Source organism: Bos taurus, chromosome 1 (genome assembly GCF_002263795.3).
Source record: "Bos taurus isolate L1 Dominette 01449 registration number 42190680 breed Hereford chromosome 1, ARS-UCD2.0, whole genome shotgun sequence".
In the NCBI taxonomy this organism is placed as follows: domain Eukaryota; kingdom Metazoa; phylum Chordata; class Mammalia; order Artiodactyla; family Bovidae; genus Bos; species Bos taurus.
Genome location: NC_037328.1, coordinates 100,110,985 through 100,129,064, shown reverse-complemented (window position 1 = coordinate 100,129,064; position 18,080 = coordinate 100,110,985). Strand labels below are relative to the sequence as shown.

Sequence of the window (18,080 nt, the reverse complement as noted above, 5' to 3'; positions counted from 1 at the left end):
TTGTCATGTCCCCTTCTATCACAATTTCTTCCTGACCCATAGCAGTGCTCATCATCACCAGTCCCAGCAAGGAGGTTACAATCACTCAACATATTTCTGCCCTCTGGGCCATGGTTCATTGGACAAGAAATGAGCACCAGGTTGAGCTCATCAAGATTTAGATCTAAAAATCAAGAAAGCAACATTGTTCTCCCTGTCACTGATCCTCAATTATGTATCTTTGTAATTTGCTAATTACAATTAAAAGTTAGAGAAGACACACAAGAAAAAATAATAAAGGTGGAAGAAGGAGTTTGCCTGAGCCTTCAGCAATTTAAAATATCAGCTTTGGTTCTTATCATGACTCAGCTACATCACCCCTACTCCCACATAATAAGACATCTGTGAGGTCATTAGCAACAATAAAAAATTCTTTTCTGCCCAAGCTAGTGTAAAGAGACCTAACTAATACAAAGACCAGTGCTTCCCAACTGAGGCAAGGAGATTTGGAAACATGGGAGGTGTTTTGGGGTTTTGCAATCATTGAGAGCATCACTGACTGCCTCAGTGGTAAAGAATCCACCTGCAATGTAGGAGACCTGGGTTTGATCCCTGGGTTGAGAAGATCTGCTAGAGAAGGAAATGACAACCCACTCTAGTATTTTTGGCTGGAGAAACCCATGGTCAGAGGAACCTGGCAGGCTACAACCCATAGGGCCTCAAAGAGTTGGACACAACTGAGCAACTGAGAACACACATATATCCTGCAGCCTTTTGTCTCTGCTTACAAGGATATATCTAGATTTGCAACACAAAACACATTATCTTCCATTTAACAACATGACAACTATCATTTTATGTAATAAGTAACCAATGAATAAGAATGTAAAGGTTACTATTATAAAATATTTAAAATAGATAACTATAATATCAAGTGTCATAATGCTATCAGATATCTATTAAGGTCTTTTCACATTTTAAAACTCAAAGATAATTGTATTTCCATCTTTTAAATATGGAAATTTACCTACAGTAGTACTAATAGGTAGCAACAGGAGGCAGAGGAGACTGAAATTGAATAAATTTATCTGTGCAACTTCTCCACATACTAAAAATGTTAAAAAAAAAATCAGACTAAAACAGCCTTCAGGACACATAGTAAATCATATATCTCACTTTAAGATGGAAGCTTAAACTAAAGCCAAAGAATGTGATTTACTGCCAGCATTTCCAGATTCCCCCACATCCTTCGCTACACTCCATGATGGTAAGGATTTCATCTGGTAACTGTTCTAAATTCTTACTTGAACTTTTTTTTTCTCCCGAGAATGATATTATCTTTCAAATTACACTCTAGAAGAATTTATCACTCTGACAATGTATCATTAATCAAAGTAAAGAGGGCTGATATTTTACAGCATTTTAGAATGGATGGCACCTTATAGAAGTTAAGGTACAAGAGTAAAAGTTTTAGTTTAGTTAGAAAAATGATATACTTTATGTAGTGTCAGTGCTTCAGAACTCTAACTACCAGCATCATCTCTCCAGCAATAAATATTAATGATCATGTTGACATAGCCAGGCCTCTTTATATGATCCAGAAGTTCCAGGTCAATGAATTTCACACATGGTTTCGATCTATGTTACTTTCTAAGTTTGAAAAAAAATGTTCAAATTTCTCTTTTCATGGTGCTAACTTTCATTGATTTTCCAGTTCCAAAATTTTAGAAGAGATTTACTGCAACCACAGCCTTGTATTAAAAACGAAAACTCTAATAGCTGCAGAAGAGATGTTATGTCATTTGTATTCTAGGTGGCGCAGAGGTAAAGAATCTGCCTGCCAGTGCAGGAGATGCAAGAGAGGTGGGTTCGATCCCTGCATCAGGAAGATCCCCTGGAGGAGGGTATGGCAACCCACTCCAGTATTCTTGCCTGGAAAATTCCATGGACAGAAAAGTCTGGCAGGCTACAGTCCAGGGAGTGAGAAGAGTCAGACACGAATGAGCAACTGAGTACAGCACAATAGAAGCAAAAAATAGAGGTAGAGACAGAAATATACACATATGCAGAAACACAGGGGGAAAACACGTGTTCCAAATGCACAGAACCCAATAAAACATTATGGATTCACTGGTTACAAGGATTGTTGAACACAGTTGGAATTCAGATAGCTTTTAATTATAAAAATCACTTCAGGAAGATCCAATTATGCACTAATGGAATTTTTTAAGGGAATATGTGTATGCATATTGGTTTTATTGGCCTTACTTTTTGAGAAAACATGTTTCTCCCACATTGAGAATATTTTTCAAAAGTACAGTCTGTTCTGGTTTCTTTGATGTGAATTACCTCATATGCAATTGGTAAATAGGGGAATGATGTCAGTATAACTGTGGAGTTGTATTGATTCTTAAGTTTTCCTTTCCAGCAACATTACTGTTCTGAAGTAATCAGGGGCAAGCTGTCTCACAATTAAAGCCAAAATCTAAACAATATATAAAGACCTTAGGAAAAAGCTGAAAATCTATAAAAATACCTCCCCCCACAGTGGGAATACAGACTATTTTAATGACTTTAATGACCATACATTCCACTAAGTTAAGCTATCTGGAAAGAATGTGAGTGCAGATAAAGAAGTTATAAAGATACTTTCAGACAGTATCTTCTGAAATGAGCTTCCCTTGTGGCTCAACTGGCAAAGAATCCACCTGCATTCGGGAGACCTGGGTTTGATCATTGGGTTGGAAAGATCCCCTGGAAAAGGGAAAGGCTCCCCACTCTAGTATTCCGGCCTGGAGAATTCCATGGACTGTTTGGACCATGGTGTCGCAAAGAGTCAGACAAGACTGAGCGACTTTCATTTCACTTTCACTTTCAGACATTAAAGAATCTGCCCGCAATGCAGGAAGACCTGGGTTTGATCCCTGGGTCAGGAAGATTCGCTGAAGAAGGGAATGGCAACCCACTCTGGTATTCTTGCCTGGAGAATTCCATGCAGGCTACAGTCCATGGCGTAGCAAAGAGTCAGACACAACTGATCAGGTAAAGATGTTATAAAGATACTCTCTGATTTTAAATAATGGATTAATAAAGGAGACAACAGTTTGATTCAGAGTTTTCATTTAAGCAAAATGATGACATTAGATGTGAATTGCTACCAGGACCTGTATCACAGAAAAAGAAGCAAAAGTCCTCAAGGTCCATGCATCAGTGGTTTTATACGGAGAGTTTACTGTTTTTGTTAGGGCTTTGATTACAGAGTCTCATAGAATTTGAATGGCCTTTCCCTAAATCTAATTATATGTGGAGCCCTGTTAGGTAGGGGATTATCCAGAATGGCAAAAAAATGGGCCAAAGAACTAAATAGACATTTCTCCAAAGAAGACATACAGATGGCTAACAAACACATGAAAAGATGCTCAACATCACTCATTATCAGAGAAATGCAAATCAAAACCACTATGAGGTACCATTTCACGCCAGTCAGAATGGCTGCGATCCAAAGTCTACAAGTAATAAATGCTGGAGAGGGTATGGAGAAAAGGGAACACTCTTACACTGTTGGTGGGAATGCAAACTAGTTCAGCCACTATGGAAAACAGTGTGGAGATTCCTTAAAAAACTGGAAATAGAACTGCCTTATGATCCAGCAATCCCATTGCTGGGCATACACACTGAGGAAACCAGAAGGGAAAGAGACACGTGTACCCCAATGTTCATTGCAGCACTGTTTATAATAGCCAGGACATGGAAGCAACCTAGATGTCCATCAGCAGATGAATGGATAAGAAAGCAGTGGTACATATACACAATGGAGTATTACTCAGCCATTAAAAAGAATACATTTGAATCAGTCCTAATGAGGTGGATGAAACTGGAGCCTATTATACAGAGTGAAGTAAGCCAGAAGGAAAAACACCAATACAGTATACTAACGCATATATATGGAATTTAGAAAGATGGTAACAATAACCCTGTGTACGAGACAGGAAAAGAGACACTGATGTATAGAACAGTCTTATGGACTCTGTGGGAGAGGGAGAGGGTGGGAAGATTTGGGAGAATGGCATTGAAACATGTAAAATATCATGTATGAAACGAGATGCCAGTCCAGGTTCGATGCACGATACTGGATGCCTGGGGCTGGTGCACTGGGATGACCCAGAGGGAGGGTATGGGGAGGGAGGAGGGAGGAGGGTTCAGGATGGGGAACACATGTATACCTGTGGCAGATTCATTTTGATATTTGGCAAAACTAATACAATTATGTAAAGTTTAAAAATAAAATAATAAAAAAAAGAAATCATATATTGTGTTATGGCAGTAATACATGTACACTGAAGAATTATGCTTTAGAGTAAAATATACTTTTTATTAAAAATCATCAAAGTATTTGCTCAAGGTATATTTACCCAAAGAAATCTCCTCCACAGATTAATGTGGCTAGCATATTTATATTTATATATTACATTAAATACAGTGCATCATGATAGTATAAGGATCCTGTTATCTAAAATCAACACTATCAAACCAGACTAAACCTCTCTGAGTCAGGAGCTACGTAAAAAAGGACTACTAACCACATCAAGCAGATAAATTTTCTCAAATTATCATGTATCAATAATAAGATGCAACAAGCCCATTAAATTTCCACCTAGTAAAAATATCTTTGCAAAGTAAAAATTATTTATAAAAAATGCATAATTATGAACATCCTAACCATTAAACAGGAATGAAAAAGTTTGAGGTAGATGGTAAATGGGCCCCTGGGCTAGACAGCTGCTGTTTGTCAAACAGAGGAAAATTGGAGCTTTGATTTTGCTAGACACTTTAAGGACCAAGTTACTGACAGGAGCTGCGAGCTGCTGAAGTAAAGAGATAAGACGACCACTCCTGAGGTCAAAGAGACCTCCTGGACTGCATCTGTGTAGAAAGGTTCCTTGGGGGTCAAAAGGGAGGAGGCACCAACCCATAATAGGTGCTGTCAAACCTCCACTACCCTCTATGCTGGAATCCATGTTGGCAAAAAGACACGCACTCATGTTGGGGAGTGTCCTAAGAATCTTCCTGCAATGTGGGAGACCCGGGTTTGATCCCTGAGTTGGGAAGATCCCTGAGTTGGGAAGATCCCTGGAGAAAGGAATGGCAACCCACTCCAGTATTCTTGCCTGGAGAATCCTGTGGGACAGAGGAGCCTGGTAGGTTACAGTCCATGGGATCACAAAGAGTCAGACACAACTGAGTGACTAACATTTTCACTTTCACTTTTTCATGTTGGGGCATGTCCTAGAGCAGGTCAGATGTGAGAAGAGAATGCAGATAACTGGCCAAAGGTAAGCAAAGACCCAGAAGAACTGCCCTGTATCAATGATCTAACTGCTTCTTTACTACACTTCTCCTCATTAGGAAAGATGCCCACACCCTTTCTCTCCTGTGGTGTTATTTCTGCCTTGCTTCTGTCCTAAATAAACAGTCTTTCTCTGTGAGCTCCCCCCATGTTGTGCTGTGTCTCTAGTAATAAACTTTGTGCCTGTTTTTACAGTTTTTGCCTCCTTGAGAAATTCGTTTTTCAAACAGGGCAAGAAGAGCCAGGGCTTCCAGCCTCTAGCCCGTCGTGGTCTAGTGGCCAAGATTCCGAGTTTTCATTCAGGTTACCCAGATTCAATTCCTGGGCAGGGAACAAAGACCCTGTTGCTGTTTTTCCAAGATCAAGATGAAATTTATCTCCCAGTCTTTTCAATTAAAATATATACTCTTTTCTTAGGGAAAACTGTTATTTTAATGAATCCATCTTTACAGGTAGTCTTCAGTTTAGTGCAGTTCAGTCGCTCAGTCGTGTCTGACTCTTTGCGACCCCATGAATCACAGCACACCAGGCCTCCCTGTCCATCACCAACTCCCGGAGTTCACTCGGACTCATGTCCATCGAGTCAGTGATGCCATCCAGTCATCTCATCCTCTGTCGTCCCCTTCTCCTCCTGCCCCCAATCCCTCCCAGCATCAGAGTCTTTTCCAATGAGTCAACTCTTCGCATGAGGTGTTCAAAGTACTGGAGTTTCAGCTTTAGCATCATTCCTTCCAAAGAAATCCCAGGGCTGATCTCCTTCAGAATGGACTGGTTGGATCTCCTTGCAGTCCAAGGGACTCTCAAGAGTCTTCTCCTAAAAATAGGCTTTGCCATAGGGTCAATTCTGAATTTTCTATGAAACTTGAAATAAAAGATACCTAAATAAATGGCTTGAGCAAAGTTTTCATCTACTGTTAGGATCAAAAGAAAGAGAGAAAAGGGTCAACTTCAGGCCAGCTAAAAGGTAAAGAAACAAGGAAAAGAATTTCCATTTAGCAGACACCAGAAAGAAGAACAGAGTTTGAATAAAAGTCCCCATATAAATATATGTAGAAATATATGTAGGAGAAAAGTAAATTATTTGTAGGATGAAAGAAAACTGCAGCAGAGGGACTCACAACAGAATCATGTTTCAAATCCACTGCTCATCATATTTCTAAAAACAGATATGGAATTTGCATGAGTAGTACAAAAATGTCAGTGGTATAAAGAACTACTTAGTGCAAGCTAGATAGGAATCAAATCCTGAAAGTGTGACATTCATGTGACTGAAGTTTATTGCTTATTCTAGCACTCTTTCGGTATAACTTTAAGCAGAACTTAAAGAACCCTTAGATTTTCCTTTCCTCTAAAGGTCTAATGGAAACTATAGGTTTTATTAATCAAAGATTTATGTATTATTATTCCTCCTTGACACATAAAGACATAATAAAAAATAAGCAAGCACCTGGATACATGCCTCTGATTATAAATGCAATTTACTATTCAGTAGACAGTAAATGTCAAATAAAAGTAATCTGGACTCAATATTTAGTACTATAATAAAGTGTGAGAATAATGAAATAAAATACTAAATGCAGTTAAACTATTTAAAAATAAGACAATATAGCATATAAACGTAATAGCACGAAAGATAATATATTTTCAAAAATTTTAAATCACTTGACACTTAAAAAAAATAACAAAATGTGATCTCAGCCTTTCAAATTTTATTGCAACATTAAAAATTCTATTTAGAGAGCAATCTTAAAAGAGCCAGAATAGCAACAAGAAAACAACGTAGGAAAGTCACACCTGCAATCTGCTTTCTATTTGCAGTTTCAATGCCATATAATTATGCACTATATTAATTATCTTAGCAAGTACTATTGTTTTCAACTAATATTACGTGTACAATGCATCCAGATGACTTAGCTGCTTTCAGCAATTATGCATATTTGAGATACATGAAGAAAAAGTGATTTAATATGCAATACTTTGAAAAACAGATTTTTAGGCATACTACAGTCCATGGGGTCGCAAGGAGTCAGACATGACCTAGCAACTAACACACTTAGGCATATCAGAATAAACTCACCAATAAATAACAATCAATAATTGTCCACTTGTTTTATTGTAAATAGTAATACTGTTACCTCACAACTGATGATTTTTATCTTATAAATACAAATGAACATAAAATAGAGTAAAAATTAAAAAATTATTGTAAAATTTATCAGACTCCATGAAAAAACTAAGACAATATAAGTAGTACTTGCAAATTATAAAGACTCCTCAAATAATCAGCATCATTGTGATTGGCTAAAGGTTCAGACATATGATTAGACTAATGATTTTTTAAAAACAACACACATTTATTATCTCATGGGTTCCATGGGTCAGAGTCTAAGTCCAGCTTAACTAGATGCTCTGTTCAGGGTCTCAGAAGAGAGCAGTCAAGGTGTGGGCCAGGACACGTTCCTTCCTGAGTCTAGGGTTCTCTTCTGAGCTTACAAGGTTGTTGGCAAAATTCAGTTCCTGAGGCTACAGAACTGAAGTTCCATTTTCTGGCTGGCTACTGTCAGCTCCTAGAGGCTGCTCATACTTTGTCACTGGGAGAGGCCTCTCCCAGACCCTCTCACTCCAGGGCAAGTTACTCTTCAAGGCCAACAAGAGGATCTCTCTGACTTAGGAAGGGCCTTAGTTTCCCTTTTAAGGGCTTTCATCTGACCAAGTCAGGTCCATCCAAAATCAGCTCTCTTTTTATAACTCAACAACAACTTATCTGGAACCATAATTATGTTTGCAAAACCCCTCCACCTTGGTCATATTCTATTGGTAAGTCATGGGTTCTCAGATTAATGATCTTTACCGCCCCCTCGAATTATTGAGATTAATTATTCTCTGTTTGGATATGGAGGAAGCCTGTATTTCTCTAAAATTTTACTTCACTGTATTTCCATAAAAGTCTTCCAAGATATATATTACTCTAATACTTCTGAAAATGTCCCTCAAACTATCCCTCTTTTGACTTGTTAGCATTAATATACCTTGTTTCCTAGGTTCTAAATTTGGATGGTCTAAGAATTAACATTGAATTTCTTTAAATACTATATCCTGACTAATAAAACCGAATGTATGGAGCACCTCCTATGAACAGGATACTTTCATATTTGTTGTCATTTAATCTGATCCTCCCAATATTTTTGTAAGTTCCTGAGCTTGCATATATGAGTTTTATCTTACAGATTCTTTTAGCCTAAATATTATAGAAACACCCTCATTTCCCTTTGAGATGGCTTTGGGCCATCACGGCATTAAACCCTTGCACTGCTTATTTGTTCTCCACTACATCTGTTACTCTGTCACTTTATTCTGTAATATACTCTCTAAACCACTCATGTTCTTCCAATTCTTCCCTGGTGATAGCAGAAGTCTTACTCTCACTTTTCACACCGCTTTCAAATTTAGTCTCTTCCCTTTCCCTTGCTTTTCTTAGTATGGCATCTAAAAATATCATCATCACAGATACAACTTCACTGAGGTAGAGGGTATTAAAATGTACCCATATTTAAAACATGCCCTGTATTCTGAAACTGTCTTCACAAAATCCTTATCAACATTTCTCCAAGGAAGATATAAAATGGCCATGCTGCTGCTGCTGCTGCTGCTGCTGTCGCTTCAGTTGTGTCTGACTCTGTGCGATCCCATAGACGGCAGCCCACCAGGCTTCCCCGTCCCTGGGATTCTCCAGGCAAGAACACTGGAGTGGGTTGCCATTTCCTTCTCCAATGCATGAAAGTGAAAAGTGAAAGTGAAGTCGCTTAGTTGTGTCCGACTCTTCGAGACCCCATGGACTGCAGCCTTCCAGGCTCCTCCATCCATGGGGTTTTCCAGGCAAGAGTACTGGAGTAGGGTGCCATCGCACATGAAAAGATGTTCAACATAATTAGTAATTGGGGGAAATGCAAATGAAAACCACAGTGAGATACTACTTCATGCCCATTAGGCTACTAGAATCAAAAAGTCAGATGTAAGTGTTGGCTAGGGCATAGAGAAATCAGAACCTCCATACTCTGTTGATAGGAGTATAAAATGGAGCAGTCACTCTCTGGCCATTCCTCAATTAAAGATTAGAGTTATCTTACAACCAAGAAATTCCATACTAGAGAGATAGCAATGAGAAATTAAAACATATCCCCATAAAAACCTGTGCATAAATATTCACAGCAGCATTATTCATAATGGCCAAAAGGTGGAAATAGCTACATGTCCATCAAATGATGAATGGATAAACAAAACTAATACAATTATGTAAAGTTTAAAAATAAAATAAAATTAATTTAAAAAAAATGTGGTATATCCATACAATGGAATGTTATTTGGCCATAAATAAGTGAAGCACTAATACATGCCACAACATAGATAGAACCTAAAGAGCAGCTAGTCATCAAAGACCACACATCCATGAATATACTAAAATCCATTGAATCGCAAACTTCACATGGAGTTGTAGAGTATGTGAGTTACATCTTAACAAAAACTTTTTAAAAAAATTCTTGTCAGTGATGTCTATATATGTGTCCTTTATTTATCTTTTGGGTATAGCATCATTCCGTTTTCTGAAATTTCAGTTAATCAAAGACTTAATTGACCATCCTTCCTGGAGTCTACCTGAGTAAATTAAACTTTCAGACTCACCAGGTTGTCATCAAACCACTCTTGGCAACAGTCTGCTCAGAAGGTTAAGGACAGGAACAACAGTTTGCCCATGAGATGGCATCAGCTGTTATTTTTTGGTGGGAGTCTTGCAATAGCTCACACAGAAGTATCACTCAGAGAGGTGAGGGACAGACCTCCCATTCTGATGGTTCTGAAGCCCCACAGGGGCTTCGGTAACAGAGCTTCCCACACTGCACTGGGAGAGCTGTGGCTTACCCCAGGTATTAATAACTACAGCCCTCCTGTTAGAAGCAATCTGCCAACCCAGAGTCATTCTATGAATATATGGTCTAGAAACATAGTTGATATTAAGATTTTTATCTGTTTCCCGGGGGATAGGGTGGGGGGAAGAGCTAGAAAGGTAACTAAAAGTCAAATCTCAGACACAAGAGGAAAGGCTTTTCTTAACCCTTCACCAACATAACTTACTAACGTACCATGTAATTAATTATGCAATTTTTGGTTTTCAAAATTCAGAGAAAAAGAAACTGTGCCACTTAAAATGTAGTCTTAAATTATTTCATGAGCTTGATTGTATCCATTAGGATTTATTCATGTTTTCTTTCATTCATTCAAAAATGTGATTTTTACATGCCAGCTATGATGTTAAGCACTAAGAATATAATGATGAACAAGATAGAAATAGTTCCTCTCCTTAGAAGATCTGAAATTTAACAGAAGATATAGAGGAGAAAATGATCAATAGGAAAACACTTTAAAAAATCCTTTGACAGAAGTTCAAAATTATATGGAATTATTCATATTTAAGAAAGAAAAGAAAAACTGAGCTAATAGTCAGTTTTTTATATATACATTCTAAATATTTTATTTTTTTTCTTTTGTATAGTGCTAACTATAGTCATAAATAACAAATGTATATATTGCTATATAATGTCAAGATATTGACATTACCTGGACTTTAATTTGAGGGAACATGTACTCCCCATCCTTCTATTTCTATTCTTGTCTGTGAGACTTTGGGAAGAAAAAGAGAGCATGCTCACCTCTGCCTATCCTGGTTTCTCCAAGGGCTGCCTGCCCTGAGAAAGATGTTTTCCAATCTAGATCTCCACTAAGGGCTTTTTCTGGGTGAATCCAGCGATGCCACCTTCCCTGGTGGCACAGTGGTAAAGAATCCAGCTGCCAATGGAGACCTAGGTTTGATCCCTGGGTGGAGAAGATCCCCTGGAGGAGGAAATGGCAACCCACTCCAGTAATGTTGCCTGAAGAATCCCATGGACACAAGAGCCAGGTGGGCTACAGTCCATGGAGTCACAAAGAGTAGGACTTAGAGACTGAGCCTGCCCTGCCAAAGGGAAATGTCTAAAATATGAGGGCTGGGAGAAGGGACAAAAAGCTAAATTTCAGGAAGCATCAGTAAGCTGAATTTATCCGAACACCTGTGCTACAACCACTAATTCTGATTGTATCAACAATAGAACTGATATTTTGATTTATACGTTCTGACTCTAATACCTATTTCTCAAGTGGTTTAGAATCTGGAAAGTGAAGGAGATGTGATATATTGCCCTTCAAAAATTTCAATACATTCTAAAATTGGCCAACAATCATCTATAATCTGACTCTACATTACATACTGTCACATTTCCAGTTCACCAAGAAACAAATTCTGAGATTTGCCTGCCTGACTTCTACTGGGGTGTGCTCTGAGAATAATACCTGTGGGCTGTGGGAGAGTGAAGATAGCAGAACTGGGCAAAGAGGAAAGCTGAATTTGATGCAATTGTCAGCCCCCAAAGAGGAGCTATAATAGTCCATCTGAGTTGTCCTCAATTGAGACAATGGGTTTCTGAGAATTTGTGCCCTAACCTAGACCAGATATTTGACCAGAGGATGGGCTGCCTCCAGAAATGGAGTGTAAACTTGGAGGTGGCGGTTCTCTTTGTGTGAAAGTCGCTCAGTCGTGTCCAACTTTTGGAGACCCCAAGGACTATACAGTCTATGGAATTCTCCAGGCCAGAATACTGGAGTGGGTAGCCTTTCCCTTCTCCAGAGGATCTTCCCAACCCAGGGATCAAACCCAGGTCTCCCTCATCGAAGGTGGATTCTTTACAAGTTGAGCCACAAGAGAAGCTCAGCAGTTCTCTTTAGGCAAAGACAATTCCTGGGAAGAAACTCTGCTATGATCTACCTGTAGACAGCATTCCAGGAGGTTAGGGAAGTGAGTTTCTCAGTTCTAAAGAGGAGGATCTGGGTGTCACAACATAGCATCTACAGTATGTCTGCACATAGCATTTAAAATTGCTACCTTAAGATCATCAAGTAAGTAACCATGTTATTATCTAAATGACTAGCTATGGTCGAAAAATACTGTATTATTCTAAACATTAACAAATAATGATAGTGTGAATCTAAAAGCTGATACTGGTCATTGTCAAACGAAAGAAAACACTCTACCACTAAGTCAGAAAACATATAGTATTCTGATGACAACTGAGGTTCTTCCTGGTAACTATTCTCCTGTAAGTATGTTCAAACGAACAAATATTCCCACTTATAATCCATATTTATATAGGCATACCTTATCTTGTAGATAAAAAGGATGAACATAAATGCTTCATACTAGAAAACATGGAAATTCTACTTCAATTATCTCTTGTCTCATTACTAACCAACTCTCTTCCCAAGGTTTCTCCTCCAGTTAAGAAAATCTCCATTCCAATTTTTAAAATATACATACCAGAGTATAGTAATGATTTACTCAATCCAGCCTCCCTTTGTGCATGTCATAGTTCAAAATGGAATGCCTTTCATCTGTTTTGCCCCCTATTTTCCTTTATTTCTAATTAACCTTGTTCTCTTCTGCTTGATCTTTTGTTGTTAAAAGGAAATACAAATTCCTGATATATTAAGACCTTATTTTTCACCAATGTGAGGCTTTCCCAGTGGAAAAAATCTTTAATTTCAACCTTTATTGTTGAAAATTTATTCTAAATATAGAAGTAGAATTTTCATCCTCTGTAACTCTATGCATTTACACATTATTTTGCAGATAATTAACTATTTCACATAGGTTTGGAGAAGGTAAAAAATAAATAAACTTGTGCTGAAATCACTTCTAAGTATAAATCAATCATAAATCAAAAGACAGACCCTTTGAAACTATTTTATTCAACATGGAAATCGTAATAGTTTGCCTTCGATATTTTTTAGGGATTTATCTCTTAAATGAAACAAGATAGGCCAGAACAAAATGGTCCCTACTGACTGTGAATTTTGTAAAGACTCACTGATCTGTAGGCTGGGGTTGAAATGGTTTACAACACTCAAAACAGGTCATTCTTAAATGCCAACATAGGTTAAATAATATAAAGTACAGCAGCCATTAGCCTAGAATGCTTGCTTTTCATATAGTATTGCTTAATATTCAGATATATTCTCAGATTAGGTATGAATTCAACAGTCAATGAAAAAAATCTCATTACTTCTTTTTGTTTCCACAATATGTATATTTTTAAATTAAGATACAGTTGATGTACGATAGCATGTGAATTACAGATGACCAAAAAGAGTCTCATGACTTTTACCAAAGATGGTAAAGAACTAAAAACACTATGGCTGATTAATATGACTAAACCACCAAGCAGAAAGAGATATATACTCACTGCTTAACAATGACCATCAGGTCAACATATAACAGCATCAAAAACATTACCTTAATGCACAGGGAAGAATGATGGAAATAAAAAATCAAAGAACTAAACAGTGTAGAGAAAAAGTAAGAAAATGACAGATAGTCAATGGGACAATTGATTAAAGGCAAGAAGGGCTTCCCAGGTGGCGCTAGTGGTAAAGAATCTGCCTGCCAATGCAGGAGACACAGAGACAAGATGGGGGTTTGATTCCTGGGTCAGGAAGATTCCCTGGAGGAGAAAAATGCAACCCAGTCCAGTATTCTTGCCTGAAAAATCCCATGAACAGATGAGCCTGGCAGGTTTCAGTCCATAGGGTCACAAAGAGTTGGACACGACTGGGGACTGAACTGAAGTGAACTGATACTTCGTACAGCTAGCACAGTGCCTAAATTTACTGACCGACAATTAGGAAAACATGCTGAATAAATCGCTGAATGGAAAATTCTAATGTGAATTCACAGTGGGGTGATTATGCTCCTTACCCTCACAGTGGACTGCCTTTAGTTAAATTCTATATGATTTATCTGTTAACTATTACACTCACTTTTATGTACATTCATTTTAATTTCCTATAACTGTCCAGTGGTATGATACTTCCTGAGGCAGGGGAATAGACAGTGGCTTTTTGTTTTCCCTCCATCACTTCTGCCAGAAGGCTCTAAACTCAAAAGTAAGTGAGTAACTGACTTTGGTAAATACTGATAAAAGGAAGGTCAGTGTTATGCTTTGTGCCCGTTATGACTCAGGTCTTCAGCCTCTGTGAGAGCTACTGATATTTATATATGTTGAATGACATGTAATGATTGAAGTCTACCAGTGATGTTTCCAAATATAGACAATCATAAAATATACAGGATAATATTAAATCCCTTAACCCCAAGGTCCTGGGTTCTCACTTTTACCTCCAGGTCCTTAGGAGCAGGATCCTAGTAGTACTCATCTTATAGGGTCACTGCCTCGCACTGACTCTGTACAATAAGTGAAATCTGACAAACCAGTGCATCATCAAATGTATCTGGCATAAAATGTTAAGTCTATATTTAGCCATATTTATTGTTTAAGTATTAGAAACTTAAAGCCATCTGACAGGGTTTGAGTTTAAGCATTAAAAAAAAAAAGATTACACGAGGATAATAAACGCTGGTGATATGTAGGAGGAAAAGTAGAAACATGAGAAATAAGCTTATTTAAACAACAATGAAGGAAGACAAATAAAAGACTATTTTTTTAAATAAACATGAGAAGAAAGCAAGAGATTTCTATTTATAAACTAGATAGGAATAATACTTAAATCATATGTTCATTTGAAACCACAATAGAAAAAAATATTGTCTAAGTTTTAAATGTCAAGTTCACAGTTAGAATGCCTAACGTAAAAATTCTAATCAAGCTAAGTGTTTCAGGAGCTATATTAAAGAAGAGTTTAAACAGCAAAATAAAATCCAGATTACCATTGTCAAGTAATTTTAAGTTACATGTAAAGACTGTACATAATAGAATTTTAGAAATTAATGCAAATCATCCTAAATTCTAGATAATTAAACAGGTCTTAAATGTCTTCCTGGTGAAACATTTTATAAACACACAAGTAGAGCATTTTAAGATGTCATACCTGCAAAAGAGTTGTTCTGTGGAGTTTTAGTGCCCCCTTCTGGTGGATTTTAGCAAAGCATCCTGAACAATAATCTTCTCCACATTCAAGGCATACCTTAAAAAATATTGAAAAATCATAGTCTCATAAAATATGACTTTGAAAAAACATATGTGTAAAGAACTCATTGCTATCATCTTTATTTCTCCAACTACACACCAAGAAATTGAAAATCCCAAGGAAATAGGACATTTGTGCCAGTTAAGTTGTAATTGAGAAAAATTAACTTGAAAACTTTAACTATTCTCATGACAAAATAAATATAACAGCTGCAAGTAGGCTTCTGTGCTAGTTGCATGTACATATGTGCAATTTTTAAAACCCAGCAACCTCAGATCAAATTTCTTAACCTGGTAAAAATTAAGTGTTATCTCTGAGTCAAAACTACTTCATTATGAGTTCTTTTATCTTTCTGTATGGATTTACATGACATAATTTGTTTCAAAGGATGCATATATAATTTGTCTCCAAAAATCCCCCCAGACTTCTTTGAATGGCACTGCTTCACTGGTGATTCTCAAAATGTGATTTTTAAAAGCATACTTAGAAGATTCCTCAAAGGAAAAAAAAAAAAGTACAAGAAAAAACATGTCAGCAATGCTTATGCCTGATGAAATGTTTATGCACAAATGTGTATTTGTCTAGCAAATGCTATATGCTGTTAAAATGTAATTTTTTTAATTTGTGGACAAGTCGGAAAATGTGATATACTTCTACTTATGATGGTGCTGAGCAAGGGTGAAAGTGAAGAAAGAAAATGAAATTTTTACTGCAAGAGTAATTACTACTGTGTAGATGTACAGGCACCCCGACACCTCTTACAGTATGATAAAAAAAACAGTGCAAATGGCTAATAGCCCTCATTTCCTTGAGTTTGGCCTAGGTTGGGAATAACTGATAGCACAAATGAGAAAGCACGAGACTTGGAGATAGTCAGGAAGCCTGTGTCAAGAAGCTCACATTCCCGTCAGCTTTCTTTCATTTCCTCCCCCTTTAGGATGCCCACCAATCTTCTCCCCTCCTTCTTCTCTCATTGTATTAGGGTACAATAAGCATAAAGCAGCTGGAGCAGACTGGGGAGTGACAGGTCAGGGTCTTCTGCCTCGTTCGGTTCAGCGGTAGCCTGATGTGCAATTCAGCAATGATGCTTCTCAAACTGCACCATGTATATGAATCTCCTGGGAATTAGCTACAGTGCACACTCTGGTTTGGGAAGTCTGAATGGGATTGAGATCCTGCATTCTACCAAGCTCCCAGGTGATGTCCACCAGCTGTTGGATACAGACCACACAGTGAGTAAAAAGGGGTTAGAGTGTACGGATGAAAAAAAGTAGACTAAACTTAGAAGAAGGTGAGAGGTTAAATTAGGAGCTTGGTACTAACAGATACACACTGCCATATATAAAATAGATAGCCAACAAGGACCTACTATATAGACAGAGAATTATACTCAGTATTTTTAATAACCTATAAAGGGAAAGAATCTGAAAATATATATATATATATATATACACATATATGACTGGAAAAGGTCAGTTTTCATTCCAATCCCAAAGAAAGGCAATGCCAAAGAATGCTCGAACTACCGCACAATTGCACTCATCTCACATGCTAGTAAAGTAATGCTCAAAATTCTCCAAGCCAGGCTTCAGCAATATGTGAACCGTGAACTTCCTGATGTTCAAGCTGGTTTTAGAAAAGGCAGAGGAACCAGAGATCAAATTGCCAACATCCGCTGGATCATGGAAAAAACAAGAGAGTTCCAGAAAAGCATCTATTTCTGCTTTATTGACTACGCCAAAGCCTTTGACTGTGTGGATCACAATAAACTGTGGAAAATTCTGAGAGATGGGAATACCAGACCACCTGATCTGCCTCTTGGGAGATTTGTATGCAGGTCAGGAAGCAACAGTTAGAACTGGACATGGAACAACAGACTGGTTCCAAATAGGAAAAGGAGTATGTCAAGGCTGTATATTGTCACCCTGTTTATTTAACTTATATGCAGAGTACATCATGAGAAATGCTGGGCTGGAAGAAACACAAGCTGGAATCAAGATTGCAGGGAGAAATATCAATAACCTCAGATATGCAGATGACACCACCCTTATGGCAGAAAGTGAAGAGGAACTCAAAAGCCTCTTGATGAAAGTGAAAGTGGAGAGTGAAAAAGTTGGCTTAAAGCTCAACATTCGGAAAACGACAATCATGGCATCCGGTCTCATCACTTCATGGGAAATAGATGGGGAAACAGTGGAAACAGTGTCAGACTTTATTCTTTTTGGGCTCCAAAATCACTACAGATGGATACTGCAGCCATGACATTAAAAGACGCTTACTCCTTGGAAGGAAAGTTATGACCAACCTAGATAGCATATTCAAAAGCAGAGACACTACTTTGCCAACAAAGGTTCGTCTAGTCAAGGCTATGGTTTTTCCTGTGGTCATGTATGGATGTGATAGTTGGACTGTGAAGAAGGCTGAGCGCTGAAGAATTGATGCTTTTGAACTGTGGTGTTGGAGAAGACTCTTGAGAGTCCCTTGGACTGCAAGGAGATCCAACCAGTCCATTCTGAAGGAGATCACCCTGGGATTTCTTTGGAAGGAATGATGCTGAAGCTGAAACTCCATTACTTTGGCCACCTCATGCGAAGACTTGACTCATTGGAAAAGATTCTGATGCTGGGAGGGACTGGGGGCAAGAGGAGAAGGGGACGACAGAGGATGAGATGGCTGGATGGCATCA

At 37.9% G+C, this 18,080-nt stretch overlaps 1 protein-coding gene across 7 annotated transcripts in view; it reads right to left on the bottom strand.

Moving 5' to 3' along the window:
* ZBBX (zinc finger B-box domain containing) overlaps window positions 1-18,080 on the bottom strand; it is a 124,696-nt gene that overhangs the window by 77,200 nt on the left and 29,416 nt on the right. For all 7 annotated transcript variants that reach the window (XM_024995664.2, XM_024995678.2, XM_024995673.2 and 4 more), the window contains one exon: window positions 15,296-15,391. In XM_024995664.2, the coding sequence (XP_024851432.1) occupies window positions 15,296-15,391 (96 nt within the window). The remainder of the gene's footprint in view (window positions 1-15,295; window positions 15,392-18,080) is intronic.